This window comes from Papilio machaon, chromosome 10, assembly GCF_912999745.1.
Source record: "Papilio machaon chromosome 10, ilPapMach1.1, whole genome shotgun sequence".
NCBI lineage: Eukaryota > Metazoa > Arthropoda > Insecta > Lepidoptera > Papilionidae > Papilio > Papilio machaon.
In genome coordinates, this window is record NC_059995.1 from 7,901,639 (window position 1) to 7,920,936 (window position 19,298).

The following is a 19,298-nucleotide window of genomic DNA, read 5'->3' on the forward strand; positions in this document are numbered from 1 at the left end:
TAGAGATACCTTTTAACAAACATCCATTCATCTATACAACATACATAGAAATATTCGCATTTATAATATTAGTAAAATAATTTGTTTTAACTAGGTAATAGGGCTAAAACATCGATACTACGAAAGCTTGCTATTTGTTAATAAAAATAGGTTTTACTTGATCTAGACTAAATCCTTTGTCGACTAGTTGCCTCTTTTTCTAATATATCAAATCCCTTACAGCCCAGAAAATTTTTTTTAAAAAGAAAACCACTTTGTATTCTAGGAAAGCTTATTTTAAACTTTAAAACATCCTCTTAAGTTTTACGTGTGTGGTTTTACATCGGCTGAAACTCGCAATATCTGAAGTTGCAATGCATTAATCAATTAGAACATTGCAGAGGTAACTACATGAACTGTGCATCTGAATGTGCTTAGCGTTCAAATGATGATACTGCAGTACCACAGCGTATTAAAATACAGAAGAACCACTTATAATTTTTATTTTTATTTTTTACAAATGCTTTTGCCGTTTCAATTCATAACTGTTACAAGTTTAGTATTATCAGATAAACGTAGAAACAACTGTTTAGAATCTGTTGTTAAATGTAGCAATTATTATTATATAAGAGGATGGCATTAAGATGGAGACATAACTTTGATAACACCGAAATTAATTATTATGAGAGAAGGGAGCAAACAAGAGGTGGGTACACCGAGGTGATCAATGACGCCCATAGGTATTCGCATCAAAATTCGAAATTGGGGAAGCGTTCCGGTCCTTTGTTTTACTTAAATGTGCTGAAAAGAATCTTTAAATGCGAATTAAAATATTATATATATTTTTAAATTAACTAAATTCTCCTACTCTGTGACACAGCGTTGCTCTTTTCAAGTTAGCGAAGGTATAGATGTTGAAATTTGAATTAGGTCCAGAATTTCTTTGGCAAATCAAGGCGAGATAACTACGAGCAGATAGATATCTGGGTCGGCGATGTACTTTCAAAGAAGGCCTTTTCTAAATGAAAAATTAAGTTGAAGTGTAAATGAAGAGGTGTTTATAAAACTTGTCTTATTTATGGGGAATATTCAATTATTTATAAGTATTATCTGTCACGTATTCTTATGTTATTTTTAATTATTAAGAATGGTTATATATAGTCTTATTTAACTCCAAACAGTCTTAGGTGCTCGCTAGTATATGCATCTTCCAGAGACTGCATTATTCGAACACGAGATTTGCTTACCTGAAATAAAAAAAGAAATCATTAATTGTTTCACTGTAACTAAATTTTGAAAGTATATAGCGCCATCTAATAATATATAACATGAGTTAACTACGTAATGGGATTACTAAATATGATTTCGTAAATTAATAATATTAAGTTAACATTTACATTTAATCAAACGGAGGTTTTTTGCAAATACACTAAATTAAATAACACACCTAACACAATCCTGTGCACATTCTCGAAGGCGGCAATAACTGCAGCTGCAAGTGGAGTAACAGGATCCAGGGTCGGACTCCTCGATGCTCACGGAGTCGAATCTTTGACCTAGACCTTCACCCGAACTCGGCACTGTGTGGGAGCCGCGCCATCTGAAATATAATAGCAATTAGTTTTATTATAAACTTTGCGATGCTTTTTCAAAAGGGAATATTTTGCTATTACTTAAACTGAAATTTCGGTTTACATGAAGTAGAAAAATTGCACTTGCACTTTGCATGAACAAAAAAGCTATTATAATTAAATATGTCCTATGTTAAAAAGAAATTTTAATCGATTTCTTTCTTTTTAATATCGAAGGTAAACACACTTTTTTTTTAATAAATATACTTGCCTCGAGCTTTTAGAATCAACGTGTTCGACGACAATGTTCCAAGTTCTGTGAATCAAATAAAGTAGGAATAGGATTCTCGAAGATTCCGCTTGCGGCGGAGGTTCCCTTTTTCCCGACCATTTCCGGCTGGTGGCGCTGCTCTGTCCGCTGCCCATGTTTCCGGCACGTTTGAATTTAGAATTACTTTGTCATTTTTATTGGGACGACGGCGAACGATGGACGTCTGATTCTGAAATAGGAAATTGAAGTTTATTTTGAGAGTGCATAAATTAATTTTACGAATTTTGATTTAAAAATACAGGTAACAAAAAATTAGGGATATATTGAAATTTACTTGCATCACTATAATTATTTAAAAAAAAAAGAAAATATTTAAACTGTCGTATAAAAATGCAATAATTACTACACCGTAACATGAAAATAAAAATACAACGAAATAATAGAAGTTCAAAATACAAATAATTTTAATTAAGTAAAACCTTGTTAAATCGTTATCTTGTTTCAAATAAATTTAAAAACAAAACAGCCCTTCGAGGCTTGAAATTATTTACATCAACACTAGAACGGGCGGATTATTCCAAGTTCAAATTAATTATGTTGAGAAAAGAGGCAATTTAGGGAGATTCAAAGCGATTAAGAAACATGGCTCTACTCGGATTAATTACACAAATATAACTTTTAACCTTGGGATTTCGTTGCTGAAATACTAGTATAAAACATATCGTTATCTCTCTTATTCATATAGAAATAAATAAGATGCAATTAAATTTACGTTGTATTAGAACGAAGTTCCTTATCGCGCGTTGTGAAAGGGGGCTAGACGGAAAAAATTCTTTCGTAAAGTTGTCACGACACTTTTTTCTATAGTAAGTATGTTAACGACGAATGAGCGCTACTTCACTATGGCAACGACGTGATAATATATAACGAAAATTCATAGAAATAAAATGTACTTCTTGTGAAGACTTAAGTTTTTCATTCATAGGATAAACATTGGTTCCTTCACTAATTAATAGAAAGGAACTTCGTTCCATCCGGGTGTCCCTTGACACCTCTCAAGTTTTTTTTACCGTTTACATAGCCTCTTAATCCTGAACTTCAACATTTTATAATAGTATCAATATTATTCGATTAAAAATTGCGTGCAAAAATCGATTATGTATTTACATGAATATTCTTATACATAAATGTGATATCGATTTTGTTGACGATCTCGTGACGTGCGCAAAAAATTAATAATTTCTATCGTTGTTGTTAATGAAACCCACTAGTATGTTGATTTATTACCTTTGATATCGAGAAAGTTTTGATATACAGTTGATTTGAAAATATCCACATATAAGTGTTACAGTGTACTAGTACTTAGTAATGTTAAATAAAAATTATGGAAAAAAAAATATTTGAAATTATAAAAAAAATTATCGTAATTTATTTCATAACTAAAAATACTTTATTTATAAAAAAAATATTATAATCTATATATATAAAAGAAAGTCGTGTTAGTTACACCATTTATAACTCAAGAACGGCTGAATCGATTTGACTGAAAATTGGTGGGCAGATAGCTTAGAACCAGGAAACGGACATAGGATAATTTTTACCCCGTTTTCTTTTTCTTTTTTTTTTTTTTATTCCGCGCGGACGGAGTCGCGGGTAAATGCTAGTATTTTATAATTTCAAATACAGTTTATATTCTTAAATAATTTATATACAGGTTGATTTAATACACATTTGAAAACTGCAAAGCAAAGTTAACACGTTGAATAAACTCAGTGTCTAAAAGGAAAAATCTTATATTTGAAAAGTAAATAAAAATGTTTTCAAGACGTTTGACGCTTGCTATTTTGCTGCCAGGTTCGCTCTAACACCCCTTAGAAGGGTGGTTGGGGTGTGCATTGAATGCTCATAAAATAAAATAGTAGTGCTAAGGGAGATTTATTTGAACAATTTAATTCAACTACAAATCCATATAAACGTGCATTTACTAGAATTTCTAAATTAATTGTCATAGTTCTTACTAATATTATAAATGTAGAAATTTAGTTGTAAGGATTTTTGTAACAACATAACTCCACAACGACTGAATAGAAATAATTTATTTAACTTAGTTATTTTTTTAATTACATGCAGCCAAAGTCATCGGCAACAGTTAGTACTTTCTAACATAGACTTAAATAATTTTTATTCGTTAATTTCACACGGAAGCGCTAAATTTTATAAATTTTCTTTTTTATGACTGATCGATGTGGTTTTACGACTATGCCGTGTCTATTCATTATAAATAAAATAAAAGACATAACTGTCTAAAACTTTTGTAGGTCTGTTACTTGCTGAGCATTATTTTATCAATTTAACAAGCGGAGAAACTTCGTTAATAAACTCTCTGGCATTTTACCACTCACGTGGGGTTGGTTCACAAGGTTTTATAAACCTTAAAGTTTTGACTTAATTTTTTACGGTTAGCCGCCTGTCTGTCACCAACCCTACTTGGGAGGAATATCTTAAAATAAATATAATATGAACTATATAATTATACTTAAATAGCTAATTAAAAACATATTCAAGTTACTTATAAAAATACACTAATAATAAAAATGAGTTATAAAATATTATAAATATAAAATCATGTCAAAGGAAAATGAAAGAGTTGCAATTGAAAACTCTCATTCAATATTCACAATTGAATTAAAATATATAATCTACTAGCTGTCGCCCGCGACTCCGTCCGCGCGCAGTTAAAAAAAAAAAAAAAAAACTAAATTTGAGATTTAAACTATCCTATCTCTCAAGTTGGATCGAACTGCACATGGTGTGCGAATTTTATTATAATCGGTTAAGTGGTTTAGGAGTCCATTGAGGACAAACATTGTGACACGAGATTTATATATATTAAGATGTATATTTCATTAATTGAAATAAATAACGTCATTGATTATTAAATAAAGTGAAATAAAATCGTATATAAAATACATTTCTATATGAATTATAAAATATTTCTGTACGAAATAAGTACATATGATAAATAACATTGGTAAATGGACTTGAAAAATATTTTGCCTATTTGTATATCTCAATGCCGTTTCAGATGTATAAAAGCAATTTAATTCAGAAATACGTCTCACAAGATTTATTAAATTTGATACGAATGAATATTTAGAAGCAATAAAGCTCTTATATAGGTTTTTATTACCTTTAAATATTAATTTGTTCTATATATAAGAGACCATTGAAGTACGAACGTATATAAGAAAACGAAATAGCTTCTTATAATTTTAAATGTTTTTATTTTTAAGCGTCATATAACCTTTGGTGTTAACTAGACAATTTTGACTGAATAGTCGAACTGTGCATATAAAACTGAGTCGTGTAGGCAATGAATTCTTAGTTTTTTTTATAACATAAGTTAGCAAATAAGCGAGCGGCCACCTGAATTCGCTGAAATAGCGAAGCGACTGCTACCCATGGCCATCTGCAATTGCCTACCTGTAATCGACGGAGGAGGGGATGCACAGAAAGAGAATATTTCCCCTACCTATGCATCCCCTTAACCGTCAAATTTATGTCCCCTTCCCATCTTGTCCTTATAACTGTCCCCTTCCCATCTTGTCCTTATAAGAAGAGGGTGGGAATGGAAAGAGGACTAAAATTAGGCCATCGGCACCACACTTATCAAACGAAACGCGGAATTGCTTCCACTTGGTCATGATTTTACATCGGGCGAGATAATTCGTGGAACAGATGATGTAGTTACTGGCGTCTATCACTGTTAAAAACTTAATCTGCACAGTTCTCAATTTTTCAGATACTCATAAGTTTTAAATCTACAGTTCAGTTTAAATTGAAAGTATGTAGCGGGTTTAAAATTTGACATGACAATATCGACGTCTCGTTTTTTAAAAACACTCATTGTTATAGTTGTACGAGTAGAACTTTTTAACGAATACATACTTGAAATTGTACAGAAATGTGGGATACGAGAAAGAATTTAGAGTTGTTAAGTATATGAATACCAAAATAGTTGAATACTAAAAAAGATTTTATATGTATAAATTTTCCTGTACGATTAATTAAATGAAATGCATATTAGAATCTATAAAATAATAAAATTCAAATATGCTTGAATCAAAACCCCGCGGAGCGTGGTATAGCTGTAACTCATAGATAGTGCGAACAGACTAACAGTTAGTTTTATATCGAAATATTTGCATAAAACCACCACATCTCGATACTTGAAATAAGCCATGAAGTTAATTGACAACGAATATTGTTAAAACCTTAATATTATCGCGTAAAGATTATTTTTCAAGTATTAAAACTTATTAGGGAACTTTTTGAAAAATTTTTAATTTAAATTCGCCATTTTATAATTATTAATTTTACTTAGGAAGTAGTCTGTAAAAATTTTAATAACGCTTTAGAAAGTTGTTTTAAGTAACGTAATATTATTTTATTATTATCACGTAATATTAATATACCAACAGAGAGCATGAAAAATAAGCCAGTAAATTATAAAATAATTATCCGTTAATTGACATTTTATTGTCGTCCTAATTATTTAGCCGGCATGCGACACATCGTGAGAAAGAATTCGCAAAGAGCGGCGCAAAGAAAACAAGATCAAATTATACGAAAATAACATTGCGAAAAAATGATATCGCGGTAAAATTATTCTTTGTCTAAAATGAAAGTTGTCATTTGTTTTTTTATGGTTGGACTTAATATTTATTTGTATGTCATGTCATTAGTATAGATAGGAAAATGTTTTTAAATTTTTACCTGAATAATTGTGAGCATAATGTTACAAAAAGTACGTACTCGTATTATATTTATTCTAACCTTCTGTAGCATTGATATTTTGTCTGATGTCAACGCGCTGACAAAGTGACTGCATCCAAATGCTAGTGTTTTGTTATTAAAATAATTATTAAAATCTAATTAATATTATGATTGCGTCATCATTACGTGGTGAGAATTTTATAACGTGCTTATTTCACATGATTTTTTTATTCATTAGAACATAAATTCGTTAATATGTACGTCATCTTGAACTCAAATAATTCTCATTTAATATTCCTTGAAAACAGTGTTATAAGGAATTTGATATCTATATATATAAAAGAAAGTCGTGTTAGTTACACTATTTATAACTCAAGAACGGCTGAATCGATTTGACTGAAAATTGGTGGGCAGGTAGCTTAGAACCAGGAAAAGGACATAGGATAATTTTTACCCCGTATTCTATTTTTTACTCCGCGCGGACGGAGTCGCGGGTAAAAGCTAGTACGAGATAAAGTTGCCTGAGGATATTGCGTCCAATCGCTGCTATTTCTCGGTAAACATTTACATATTTTTTTCTGTATTTAATATGGAAATAGGGTGAAAATTAGATTTCTTGGATGTGGAAGTGAAAATACAATATTACGTATGCGCCAAGAAAATAACAAGACGCACTTTGGCTTCCGTACAATATTTATACGGACGATAAATCACAGTGCAATTTTAGTTAAAGGAATTTCAAATATAGATGTAAGACGTACTCATATCAATACGAATCAAAATAGTTTACTACAAATTCATGACTTTTAAACTTTTAATTCATCAAATAATAAATATAATATTATATGAATAAATAAATAATACGATAATCATCAACGTTATGTAAACTTTATGCATATTTAATTATGAAATTTACTATATTTTATCGAGTCAACTTTTAAAAACGTATTTTAACAATGGTAGACACTAACAACAACGACATTTGTCTGATCGCCCGGTGAAATACCACGCCCATATAGAAGACAGGCGTCAAGTGGAAGTAATACTACGTTTTGTTTGATGAGTGTGTGTTCCGGAAACCTAATTTTAGTCCTCTTTCTCTTCCCATCCATTTCTTATGGATGGATTTGGTAGAGGGGACACGTAGAAAGGGGAAATATTCTCTTTCTGTCCCTCCTCTGTCGATTGCAGGCAATACATTTGTAATTGCAGATGTCTCCAAACAGCAGTCGCTTCGCCATTTTGGCGAATTCAGAAATTTCTTTAAAAAAATACTCAAGTAGATTTGTGTATTTTTTAAAGGAAATCTTTAACGTATATTATGATCTTATTTTAGTGTTTACTATAGTATTTATCACTAAAGTTGTAACTAAACTTTCCTATTATTAGGTAATTAACCTAGTAATAGGTAAGAGCATGTTAGTAATGCTAGTCATATAAGATTCTAACGGATCTTACTGTTGAGTTCAGAGTAAGTTACTGTATTTAGTTCAAACACCGACCTGTTCAATTGGCGTACTGGTATGCATTTAGTCGGGCTTTTGTTAGTACCGCGACGAATGCAAACATATTGTGTTCAGTTCTCTGATAGTTCTCTATAAGGTACAGTCACGAACAATAACTTGCCTATAGTACGACAGATATATATGCGGCCCGATGAGAATAGCCTGCTATTAGAAAAACCAGACAGCTATAGGCAGAGAGTCTTGGGGGCGCCACTGAGCGCTTTGTTTTATTTATATCCACCGGGTCAGATATGTTTGTAGGATATATGACTAGTGAACGTAATAATAAATTAACCACTTTTCTATAGTTTTGCTCGTGTAACTAGTTCCTTTTGACTGTACCTCAGAGTAATATGTCTCACAAATGTTAATATTAAAGTTTGATGACTGAATGATATATGAATTTCAATAAATATTCATAAAATTATACATTAAATTGATGAAAATAATTCCTATTCAAATTAATTTAATTGATTAAAGATATAATATTGAAATGCATTAGTTACAATTGTGTTGAATGTGTTTTCTCTCGCTACCAAGTAAATGCAAAACACATCGAGATCGCCACACATATCCATTCTACCTTGATAATAACAGACTTCGATAAACACAGGTTTTTATACACCGGATATTTATTGAATAACACGTTGTCGACAAAGACGACGTATAAGAGACAGAGTAACCGTGGGTTTCTGAGACCGAAGTCACATTTTAAAACATATTGTTATCTCTGTTTGTTTTGTACCAATAACTATATGTTTTATACAGAAATGTTGTTCTCAGAAACCCACGGTAAATGTTAGAAATTTTATTTACTCATATAGATACAATAATAAAACTACTTTACAAAATTGAGCTTATTACAATTTTGATAAATAGTTCGGCCTATAAAACGAAAAGAGCCGTTCGCGGAGCGTTTGCACGTGACGTCATTTTCTTTTAACTTTGGCCACCTTTAAATTAATTACAATTCAAAGAAAAAAAAAATTTTTCAAACTTTCATCAACGAAACTCGAATTATTAAAAATTAACTGTTTAATTACAATAAAAAACGAATATTTTTTTAAGATTAAATGTGCTGTTAACACAAGTTATTTTTGGTAAGTTAGGCATCAATAATTTTAGGCTATTGCCCAACTAGTGTCAAGGATAAACGTTAAAACGGTTAACCGTTTAAAAACGAACAATAACGCCTTTGTTTTAGGCAGGTCAATACATTTTCTTTCCCCAGTTACTTTCGAAAATGTACCTTGTAAAAGCATAGAATTGTCACAGTTGAATTTATTCATTTAATAGTTGATTAATCTACTTTTTGAAACGGTATCAAATGTAGTATTAATAATATTTACAGCAGCAAACATAGAAATCTAAATAATCACGGAAATTGCTTTATACTCGTAATAATTGAAACCAGGGCAAATTTCTTTCATTTGTCGTTAAAGACAAAAGAATTATTTCCACTTCAGTGAACTATTGAAGAATAAACTAACCTTTACGCATTTGTTGAGAGATGAAAAGAAACCTCGGGAGGCCGAATAAACAGTTTTTTGCGCTTCGATTACCGTGACAAGGAAGTTACGAATATTACGGTCTAGAGAACGCAAAATGATACTTTTTTTAGTCCGTACAAAGTGTTTATGTGAAAGTTACATATTTATACTAAAACTGCTCTATTATTGATATAACTTGCTGCAAATTTGTCTGTACTTTAAACAGATACTAGCAGTTGCCAGCGACTTCGTCCGCGCGGAACAACAAATAAATCTAGTAATAAATATAGCCTATGTCATAGTGAAATTTTTCAAATCGGTTTAGTAGTTTCGGAGTCTAATCAACACAAACAAACAATCAAATCTTTCCTCTTTATAATATTAATAAAAGTTGTGTGCTGGAAGCCTAATTTTAGTCCCCTTTCCCTTCCTATCCTTTTCTCGTGAGAAAAGGATGGTAAGAAGAAGTGAATTTGAAAAAGGACTCATAGAAAGATATATTCCTTTCTATATACCCGTCCTCCTCCGTTGATTAAAGGTAAGACAATGCATCTGCAATTGTAGATATCTATGGGCAATTATAGCTTCGCTATTTTGGCGAACTCAGTGACCGTTCACTCGTTTGCCACCTGGTAATGTAAAAAAAAATGTGAAGGTTTTTGGCAGTGAAAAAATACAACTACAAAAACCTTGAAGACGAATTTTAATATTTTCAATACGTTAGTGAATCTCTGTCTACCCTTCTGAGTTAGACTCACGAGAGATTCACTATGTTTTGTATTCACTGTGATGTTTATAAGAAAATGAAGCTGTATCACAGTTATCTTCATTCAAGCGCATGCTGCTATTCTTAAGAAGCTAGTTCCGGATAATAAATGAAAGCTTTGTTATATTTGTGACCCATTTGCCAAGTAATGACGTCACACAGCAGTTAGGTCATTAGTTATGTAAGTGGCGTCCACAAAACGGACAGGCGACTGTCTCGAGACTTCCTTTTCGTTACATATACGGAACAATAGCAAGTGCACTAATAGTGGATAACAAATTGATAGTAGGAAACTAAAGCTTGAGGAAATGAGGCTAAGTTTTATTATCAAAAGAATAGGTGATTTGAATCATAATAAAATTATCAAGCAAGAAACAAGCTTTTTTTTTAAGATTGATATAATACGATGGTATAATGGATTAAGATTAGGGATTTCAAATCAGCTTATAGCGTCTAAAATACTTGGAACAAAAACGATATTATCAAATATTTTTTTAATACAAAGTGGCAAACGAGCAAGTGGTGAAGATGGTGAATTTTACAGATGCATCCGACGCTTAGTGGATAAAGGTGATCATGGACGGTAAAATAATAACAGTTTTAACAATGGTTTACACAGAAGGCAGGCGTGAAGATGAAGTAATTTCACGGTACATCTTATGGCCTAATTTTAGTCCCCTTTATCTTCCCACCCTTTTCTTACAAGGACAGGAAATTTGATTGATGAGGGAACGCATAGATAATGGACTTAATATTACCATATTTAGAGATTTAAAACGTGCAGTAAAAGTGAAAGAATTTAACAAACTGTTAAAAGTCGTAAACAATTTCATTCCTATAAAAAACTACGAGCCCATTACTTGTCCGGCAGAGAGACGCAAATTCCAGGTTCGCCGCCCATTTACAGTGTAACTACAAAGTTGCTAATGCATTCCACAGAGTAATGCAAGTCTAGTGTAAAATAATTGCTGTACTCGTGTTTCTATTAAAGTATATTTAAATATGTTTTAATGGTTCCGTTGAATTGTAATACTTCTGATACATTACTTTTTGTGTACCGGTTTCAAGACAAACGTAAACTATTGCTTGGTTTTCATTGTTATCTGGAATCGTTTTTCAAAATCAGTTTCCGCTAAACACAGCTTTTGTCTTTTGAAGAAAGTTTTAAAGTATATTTCGCTTGTTATAAGATGTTTAATTCATTTCAAATTTTTGAAAACTTGTTAAGTACTAAATGTAAGAAACGTAAAGTTATTATATATTAATAGCTGTCGCCGCCGACTCCGTCCGAACGCAGTCAAAAAAACCTAATAATTAGCCTATGTGTTCTTCCAGACTATGTTATACATTTGTGGCAAATTTACAACCATTATTAGAGGTATGAAAAATAGATAGTATCCTATTCTCAGACCTACTGAATACGTGTACAATTTTTTATAAAAATCGGTCAAGTTGTTTCGGGGGAGTATGGTAACTAACGTTGTGACGCGAAAATTTAATATCATGTACTATTAAATAATTTTTAATTAATAATGTTTTTGTAATAATAATTTTAAGGTTCAAAATAACACATCACTTTGACAAGCCACCTGAGGATACAAAAACAATTTATGTTTAGTTAATCTCAAGTCCTCAGCTAATAGATTTATGTAAGAAAATTACTCCATGTTTTGTCGAGATTACATCTGATGGCGTTCACCGAACGGCTGAACGTTGTTGTGTAGTAAGAAAAACATAGTATAGTTATTATATGTTCATTAACACTTCTATCATATAACGGTTAAAACTTTGTCATCAAGCAAACAGTTATTGTAACCGTTTTCGCTGACAAAAAGACTACCGTTGAGGTAATAGAAAAAGGGGCGTCTTTTAAACTCTATAGAGATTATCGGGTATATTTTAATATCGTGGCAACTCCGACCGCACGGAGTTATAAAAAACGTAATAAGTAGCCTACGTGTTCTTCCAGACTATGTTCCACATTTGTCCTAAATTTCGTCAAGATCCGCCATTTCAGAGATACCTTCAAACATCCATCCATCTAATCATTCGCATTTATAATATTAGTAAGATAATGCTACAGTTTTCTGTAAGATGAGGTTGAGAGATCTCTGCTTCTTAAACTGGGCCAAGGTGATGCGGGATTGTGAAAAAGGGTTCTTATTTTCGTAGGCTAAGGCCTATTTTAGATCGATACTCTAGTTAGTAGTATTTTCTGTCACATAATTCTACGAACACAATCGTATAGCATTTGTTTATTTTGTATTCTAAACAATCGAAATTGCTATAGATGTGTTATTACTATTGTATGGGTAGTTAAATTGTGTGACCAAACTGTCCGTACACAGTTTTACATCTTGTTTTGGTTTGTTTAGTTCCAATTTAATATTTTGCCAATCAGATTATCTATATAAATATAATAAATATTAAAAATACACTTCTTTATAACGCATGATCGTAGCAATCATTGCAGATACATTTAATTAAGCCTTTTAATTGTAAATAGTTTTGATTTTATTCTCTTTCTAAGTCTAGATAATCGTGCAATTAGGCATTTAAGTACTTTTTATAATGTTACTATTCTGAATAGTATATTATTCAAACTGTACCACTAAGACGAAAGAGTCCTGGCTCCTATAATACGGGTCTAGAACCTAGTTTAGGAACCAGGCGCACTATTACTTCGTAATTACCATACTTTTGTTGCCTTAATAAACGATTCTTATAAAAAAAATCACGGTATATTTTTGAAGTATTACTTTTGTAATAAAACACCCTATACTTACGATATGCTTTAGGCTATATATTTAAACGCGATTAAATTTAAGGAGAAGAGTAAAGTGAAAACGATTTTTTTTGCGAGAAATGGAGAAATGTTTCAAAGATGGTTGCAGTTGTAACGGTAATTCTCAGCCAATGCCGAAGACCATCGTTGTCATTTGAACATTTGAATTTTGACATTTACTGTTGAGAATTTCAAGCAATATAGACAGTAAAACAAAGTGTTTCTGTGTGACAAATTAATGGAATAGCTAGTTAATTATAATTAAAAAACATTTTAAGATTCGAAGTTAATTTGGTAAGATAGAACTGATTAGTTCTATAATTAATTAAAAATCATATACAAAATTCTGCATGATTTATTAATAATGTTAATTTTATTCGTTAACAAGTTTCAACGTTGAATATGCCAGATGTAAGAAATTTCTCTAATAACAAATTCCACGGTGTAGATTCAAGAAAACTTGAAGGAACAGATCACGAAACAATGTCAACTCTCCTACGTTGAAGACGTGTATCGTAAAACTTTGGAGTTCTAAACTTGTACACAGAACTTTTGTACAAAACGTAAATTGGCCTGAAACTACTCGAATAAAATCTTATACAACTTTACTAGTACAAGTGTTAAAAGCTAGTTAGTTTATAATGTTATTGTTGTAATTGGCCATCATTTTCCCAGACTGGATTTAATTTTTAATATAATTAGAATACGCTAACTTTGTAATTCGTAATTTTATAATAGTGAAGGAGAAGTGGATTTGTAGGAGGAAACGCATAGGAAAGGGAAAATATTCTCTTTCTGTGTGTTGTTGTCTCCGGTGGTTAAGACAGTGAAAAACACAAACTGCTCGTTAATTTCTTAATAGAATTATCTGGTTACTAAAAGGTTATGTTTTGAAAGTCAGTGCGTAGGATTAGTGAAGGCCTGACTTAGAATCTGAAAGTAATCAGAGATAAAACCAGTACTTATTACTATAGTAATAAAGATAAATTTTGAGTTATTCAATATTCATATTATCTGAAAAGGATTAATCTTGGTTTTCTAAGACGAAAATCTCCGCTTAAAACAGGGATGAAAAATAAAAGCGTATTTGTTTTTTCAGACTGTGTTCTACATCTATACCAAATTTCATCGAGATCCATGCAGCCGTTCGGAAGTTACCTTGTAACATCCATCCATCCATCCATCCATCCATCGATCTAAACATTTGCATTTATAATATTAGTAAAATATAATTATCGATCTAGATATAGCACGAACCTAATACTGTCTAGACTAGGCTTTAACCTATAATTCCTACACTAACAACATTATACCTATACGTACAGCGACTCGCGTCGGGGCACCTCATAAAACATGATTGGGTTTGCACTTAGGTTTTACTGCAAATGCGATTTAAGCATATACTATTACTCTACTTTGAATTTTACGATATAAAGGGTTTTAGTATATTTGTACATATATACAGTCGAGGACGTTTATTTCCTATCCAGTTAAATGTCTTTGGTGTTGTCGTTGTCCATGGGCATGTCTCTGTTCCCGCCGCTCGTTAGCCCTATTCTTTAATGAAAAGTCATTGGAAATGATGCTTATAATGCAATTTGGTCGAAAAATTGTCATAGCATCATAGATGGCATAGATCTTATTGTATACAATCCTAAATGGGAAGCGAATTTATTTTTTTATACGCATGCATGTCTGTATGAATATCCGTATTATTGTAACCGAATGTAGCTTAAATATTTTCAATTCGTATTATTCTCGAATCGATATTGAAGTAAAGGTGAATATACACTAGAGCATTTTCATAAGCATTTCTATGTAATGTAACGTTTTAACGAATGATATGATACAGGTAAAAGCATAGTTTCCAAAGCACGTCTGGTTCGTGAAAGGGGATACACAACATATCAAAGAGCGGCTCGTTGTTTTGTTACAAGTAAATGCTCTAGTCCATACCCACCTTAAGATTAGAGTTTCTTGTTTATTAAATTTTAATTTTTAAATTATTTGGAAGTATATATTAGGTCCTTACATATGAAATTGGCGTTTTGTATGGGAGGAACAAAAAGTCGAATATTTTTTAATATAATATATTTAATTAATCAAAGTATAAACCATTATTTTCTATACACTTTTGCCATCTCATAGGTAGTTCATTGATCCCTTTACTAAAAAAACCAGTCGGACGGGAATCAATAAAATCTTTGAAGGCGATTTGGACTGCCCCATCGGAGTTGAATTTTTTCCCTTGCAAGAAGTTATCCAAATTTCGAAAAAAATGGTAATCTGTTGGAGCAAGGTCCGGGGAGTACGGAGGATGTCTTAGACTTTCCAATTGAAGCTCTTCTAATTTAGTAGCCGTCTGTTGCGCAGTGTGTGGTCTAGCGTTGTCGTGAAGCAGCAGTGGCGTGGAGCGATTGACCAGCCTAGGTTGTTTAGCCGCTAGCTTTTCCATCATGGTTTGCAATTGCTGACAATAGACATCAGCCGTAATAGTCTGGCCAGATTTGAGAAAACTGTAATGAACAATACCGGCACTAGTCCACCGAACGCTTACAAGTAACTTTTTTGGGGTTAATTTTCGCTTGGGGCAGGATTTGGCTGGCTGGCCAGGATCCAACCATTGCGCTGAGCGCTTCCGATTATCGAAAAGAACCCATTTTTCATCACAGGTAATGATGTGGTTTAAAATACCTTCATTATTGTGCCGGTTTAGTAATGTAACGCAACAGTCGACGCGCGTTTGCCGGTTTGCTTCAGTCAATTCGTGAGGTACCCACCTGAAAGGTTTTTAATCTTCCCAATTTGCTTTAAGTGAATTTAAACAGTTTTATCACTAACATCGCAGCCTGCAGCTAACTCGGACGTGGTTTGCGATGGATCCGCTTCCACAATAGCCTTCAACTCTTCATTATCAACTTGAGTCTCAGGCCGTCCACGGGGCTTGTTCTGCAGATCGAGATTTCCAGAACGAAAACGTTGGAACCAAAAACGAACTGTGTTTTCTTTTGCAACACGACCGCCATACACATCATTCACCCTTCGAGTCGTTTCCGCAGCACTAGTGCCACGGCGGAACTCGTACTCGTAAATAATGCGATATTTTAAGTTTTCCATTTTGTAAAATGAGTGACGCAAACAGAAAAAAACAGAAGAAAAAAAACAAATGAATGACGGTCATCGAACCACAAATACATGAGTCTATAGCTGTACAAATTTGAATTTGGAATTCCTTACCAAAGAGGAGAAATTCGTGATTAAAGTGGCCAGTACGAAAAACGCCAATTTCATATGTAAGGACCTAATATTTGAAATATAGTGTTCTGTAGAATTATTTTCCTTTATATGAAATCAAAATGCAAATCTTCGCTCGATTCATTGCAAAGCCAGTGTTAAAGTTCAACACAAATCTTGAAGGCGCCGCATTTCAAGATGTCATAGAGTTAGAATTTATTACGTTAACTCAACAAGATTTGCATGGAAATGGTTACGTATTTAAAGTTTACGTATTAAATTTCAGCTTTGAATTGATAACTTTAATTTTATTAATCAGCTATCAAATTTTAACTTAAAGTTAGTAATAAGTTTGAATAGAAAAAAATAGGTTTAACTTGAAATGAAAAAAAAATCACGGCCATAACCTAAAGAGATAGTCAGTTAGGTAAAAACTTAATAAGTAGCCTAAGTATTTTCAAACTATGTTCTACACCTGTGGCAAATTTCATCAAGATTCGTTGAGCCATTTCGGAGATACCTTGGAACAAACATCCATCTAAACTTTCCCATTTCTAATATTACATAGATGAAACTGGACTTTCGATAAAAAGACCTCGAAAAATAAGTAGGTCTGAATTATAAAGTTCAATACTGAGAAATTGTAATTATAATTTTGTTATGGCGATTTTCCTTTACATTAGACAGGCACAATTTCTAGGTCAATTTGTTTACTTATTCAAGTGCAAAGCGTCAAAAGTTTAATTTAGTGTTGAATTATTATAAATATATAATGAAGCTTATAATTTAAAGAAAACGATTAACCTATTTTAGTTCTATTATTTATAATGTTTTACTCCGTGTTTCATATTTTTTTACAGAATTTGATTTTTAATTTATTTATTACTAGCTGTCGCCCGCGACTCCGTCCGCGCGGAATTAAAAAAACTTAATGAGTAGTCTATGTGTTCTTCCAGACAATGTTCTACGTCTGTACTAAATTTCATCAAGATCTATTTAGCCGTTACGGAGATACCTTCAAACAAACATCCATCCATCCATCCATCCATCTACATATTCGCATTTATAATATTAGTAATATTAATTTTATAAAATTATGTGTACGCAACTTAACAGATTAGAGATCTTTAAGGTCACATATATTTATAACACAAGTAAAATTCGTTCATTACAAATAAAATAACAAATTAAATATATGCGATTTCAGCAATGATAAGTATTTCCGTTCTTGGTAAATTAAAAGAAAAAAAAAAAAACAAACGAAAAACGGCGACGTTTTTTTTTTCAATTTACAAGATTATATTACAAGTTACTAAAGGACGTCTTGTATCCTACAGTACGTTCTTGTGTAACATAAGATGAGGACAGTAATCGATATTCCCGTTTCATTTAGTTACATCTAACCTTGGGTTTATGTAACCTATGTTTTTTTTTAAGAGAATGTAAGGGAAAACAATACATTTTGTACAGTTGTTGCGGCAATGGAGATTTATTTACATTCCAAAGAAGAAAGATCTGTATGTTAATTTTGCATCGACTTCGAAACTAATGAAGCAATTTCAATTAATCTTTAGCCATTAGAAAAACATATGTTATAAATACTATTTGATTATTATCCCGAAAAGCCATAATAATATTTCAATGTTGGGAAGCTACACTATCCTCGGATGACATCTAATATACAAAATTCTCGTGTCACAATGTTCGTTCCCGTACTCCTCCGAAACGGCTTGACCGATTCTCATGAAATTTTGTGAGCATATTCAGTAGGTCTGAGAATCGGACAACATCTATTTTTCATACCCCTATTAAGTTTTTTTTTTTTAACTGAGCGAGGACGGAATCGCGGGCGACAGCTAGTAGACTATACTAATTATCGCATGTTTTTAATTCCGCATGGACGAAGTGGCAGGCAACTGCTACTAAGATATTAATATAACATGAATAACCATAGATACGTCTATCATTGTTAATTACTCTGTTTTTTCTTTTATAATTAATTATTATTCTTTTTCACTATAAACGAATTTTGAGTCAAATAAATCCTAAACCTTGGCTTTGTTGTATTTATCCTTAAATACCCGCTACAAATAACATATGAAAATATAACCATTTTGTTCTTGAAAATGTTATCATGAATTTGTATACAATATTCAATACATAGCGACAATAACACAACCTTAATATGTATATAAAAGAAAGCATATAATGCAAAGATACCTGTAAAAACTGTCTTCGTATTATAATTTTGGGATCACAATCCAAAGCACTGTTTTATAAAACAAAACACACCATAAAATCGTTTCTTCTAACGTTATAATGCATTCGATTTTCAAACTGAATTTAAATATTTCGATTTCGCGCGGTATTCTTAAGACAAGCGATCGTTATGAGCTGACCTAAGCAACTGATATTTTCATTGACGCGCGTGCGCATCCAAGCAAGGAGCACGCCAGCTATGCCCGAGATCGCAGTTTAGCGAGTTTATTGCTAAATGATTGAACATTTACTCTGTTACTGTTATGATCATTGATATTACATGTAATAATTACACTTGAAATATAATACTTAATAGAAATATTGAATTGTTTTTATAATGAAAATTATTGGACGTTTGGAAACAATGTATTCTTTTCTTATCGTTGACATTGAAAAATACGTTAAAATTGTTCAATTTTTAATTTCTATTTAATTAATGTATGTTTAACTTAATTCTTTTTTTTAAATTTGAATATGTCATCCTATATTAATCTTACTAATATTTTAAATGCGAAAGTTTATATGGATGAATGTTTGTTTGAAGTTATGTCCGTAACGGCTCAAATGATCTTGATGAAATTTGGCACAGATGTAGAACATAGTCTGGAAGAACATAGGCTACTTATTACGTTTAATTCCGCACGGACGGAGTCGCGGGCGAC

The 19,298-nt window shown here is 32.0% G+C and overlaps 1 protein-coding gene across 2 annotated transcripts in view; it reads right to left on the reverse strand.

Annotated features, from left to right (window-relative positions):
• The window catches only part of LOC106718232, an 80,610-nt gene extending 61,840 nt beyond the window's left edge, over positions 1 to 18,770 (reverse strand). For both annotated transcript variants that reach the window (XM_014512267.2, XM_014512266.2), the window contains exons 1-3: positions 18,598 to 18,770; positions 1,822 to 2,050; positions 1,427 to 1,579 (exon numbers count right to left, since the gene is read on the reverse strand). In XM_014512267.2, the coding sequence (XP_014367753.2) occupies positions 1,427 to 1,579; positions 1,822 to 1,976 (308 nt within the window). In that variant the 5' untranslated portion in view covers positions 1,977 to 2,050; positions 18,598 to 18,770. The remainder of the gene's footprint in view (positions 1 to 1,426; positions 1,580 to 1,821; positions 2,051 to 18,597) is intronic.
• Positions 18,771 to 19,298: the final 528 nt, after the last annotated feature.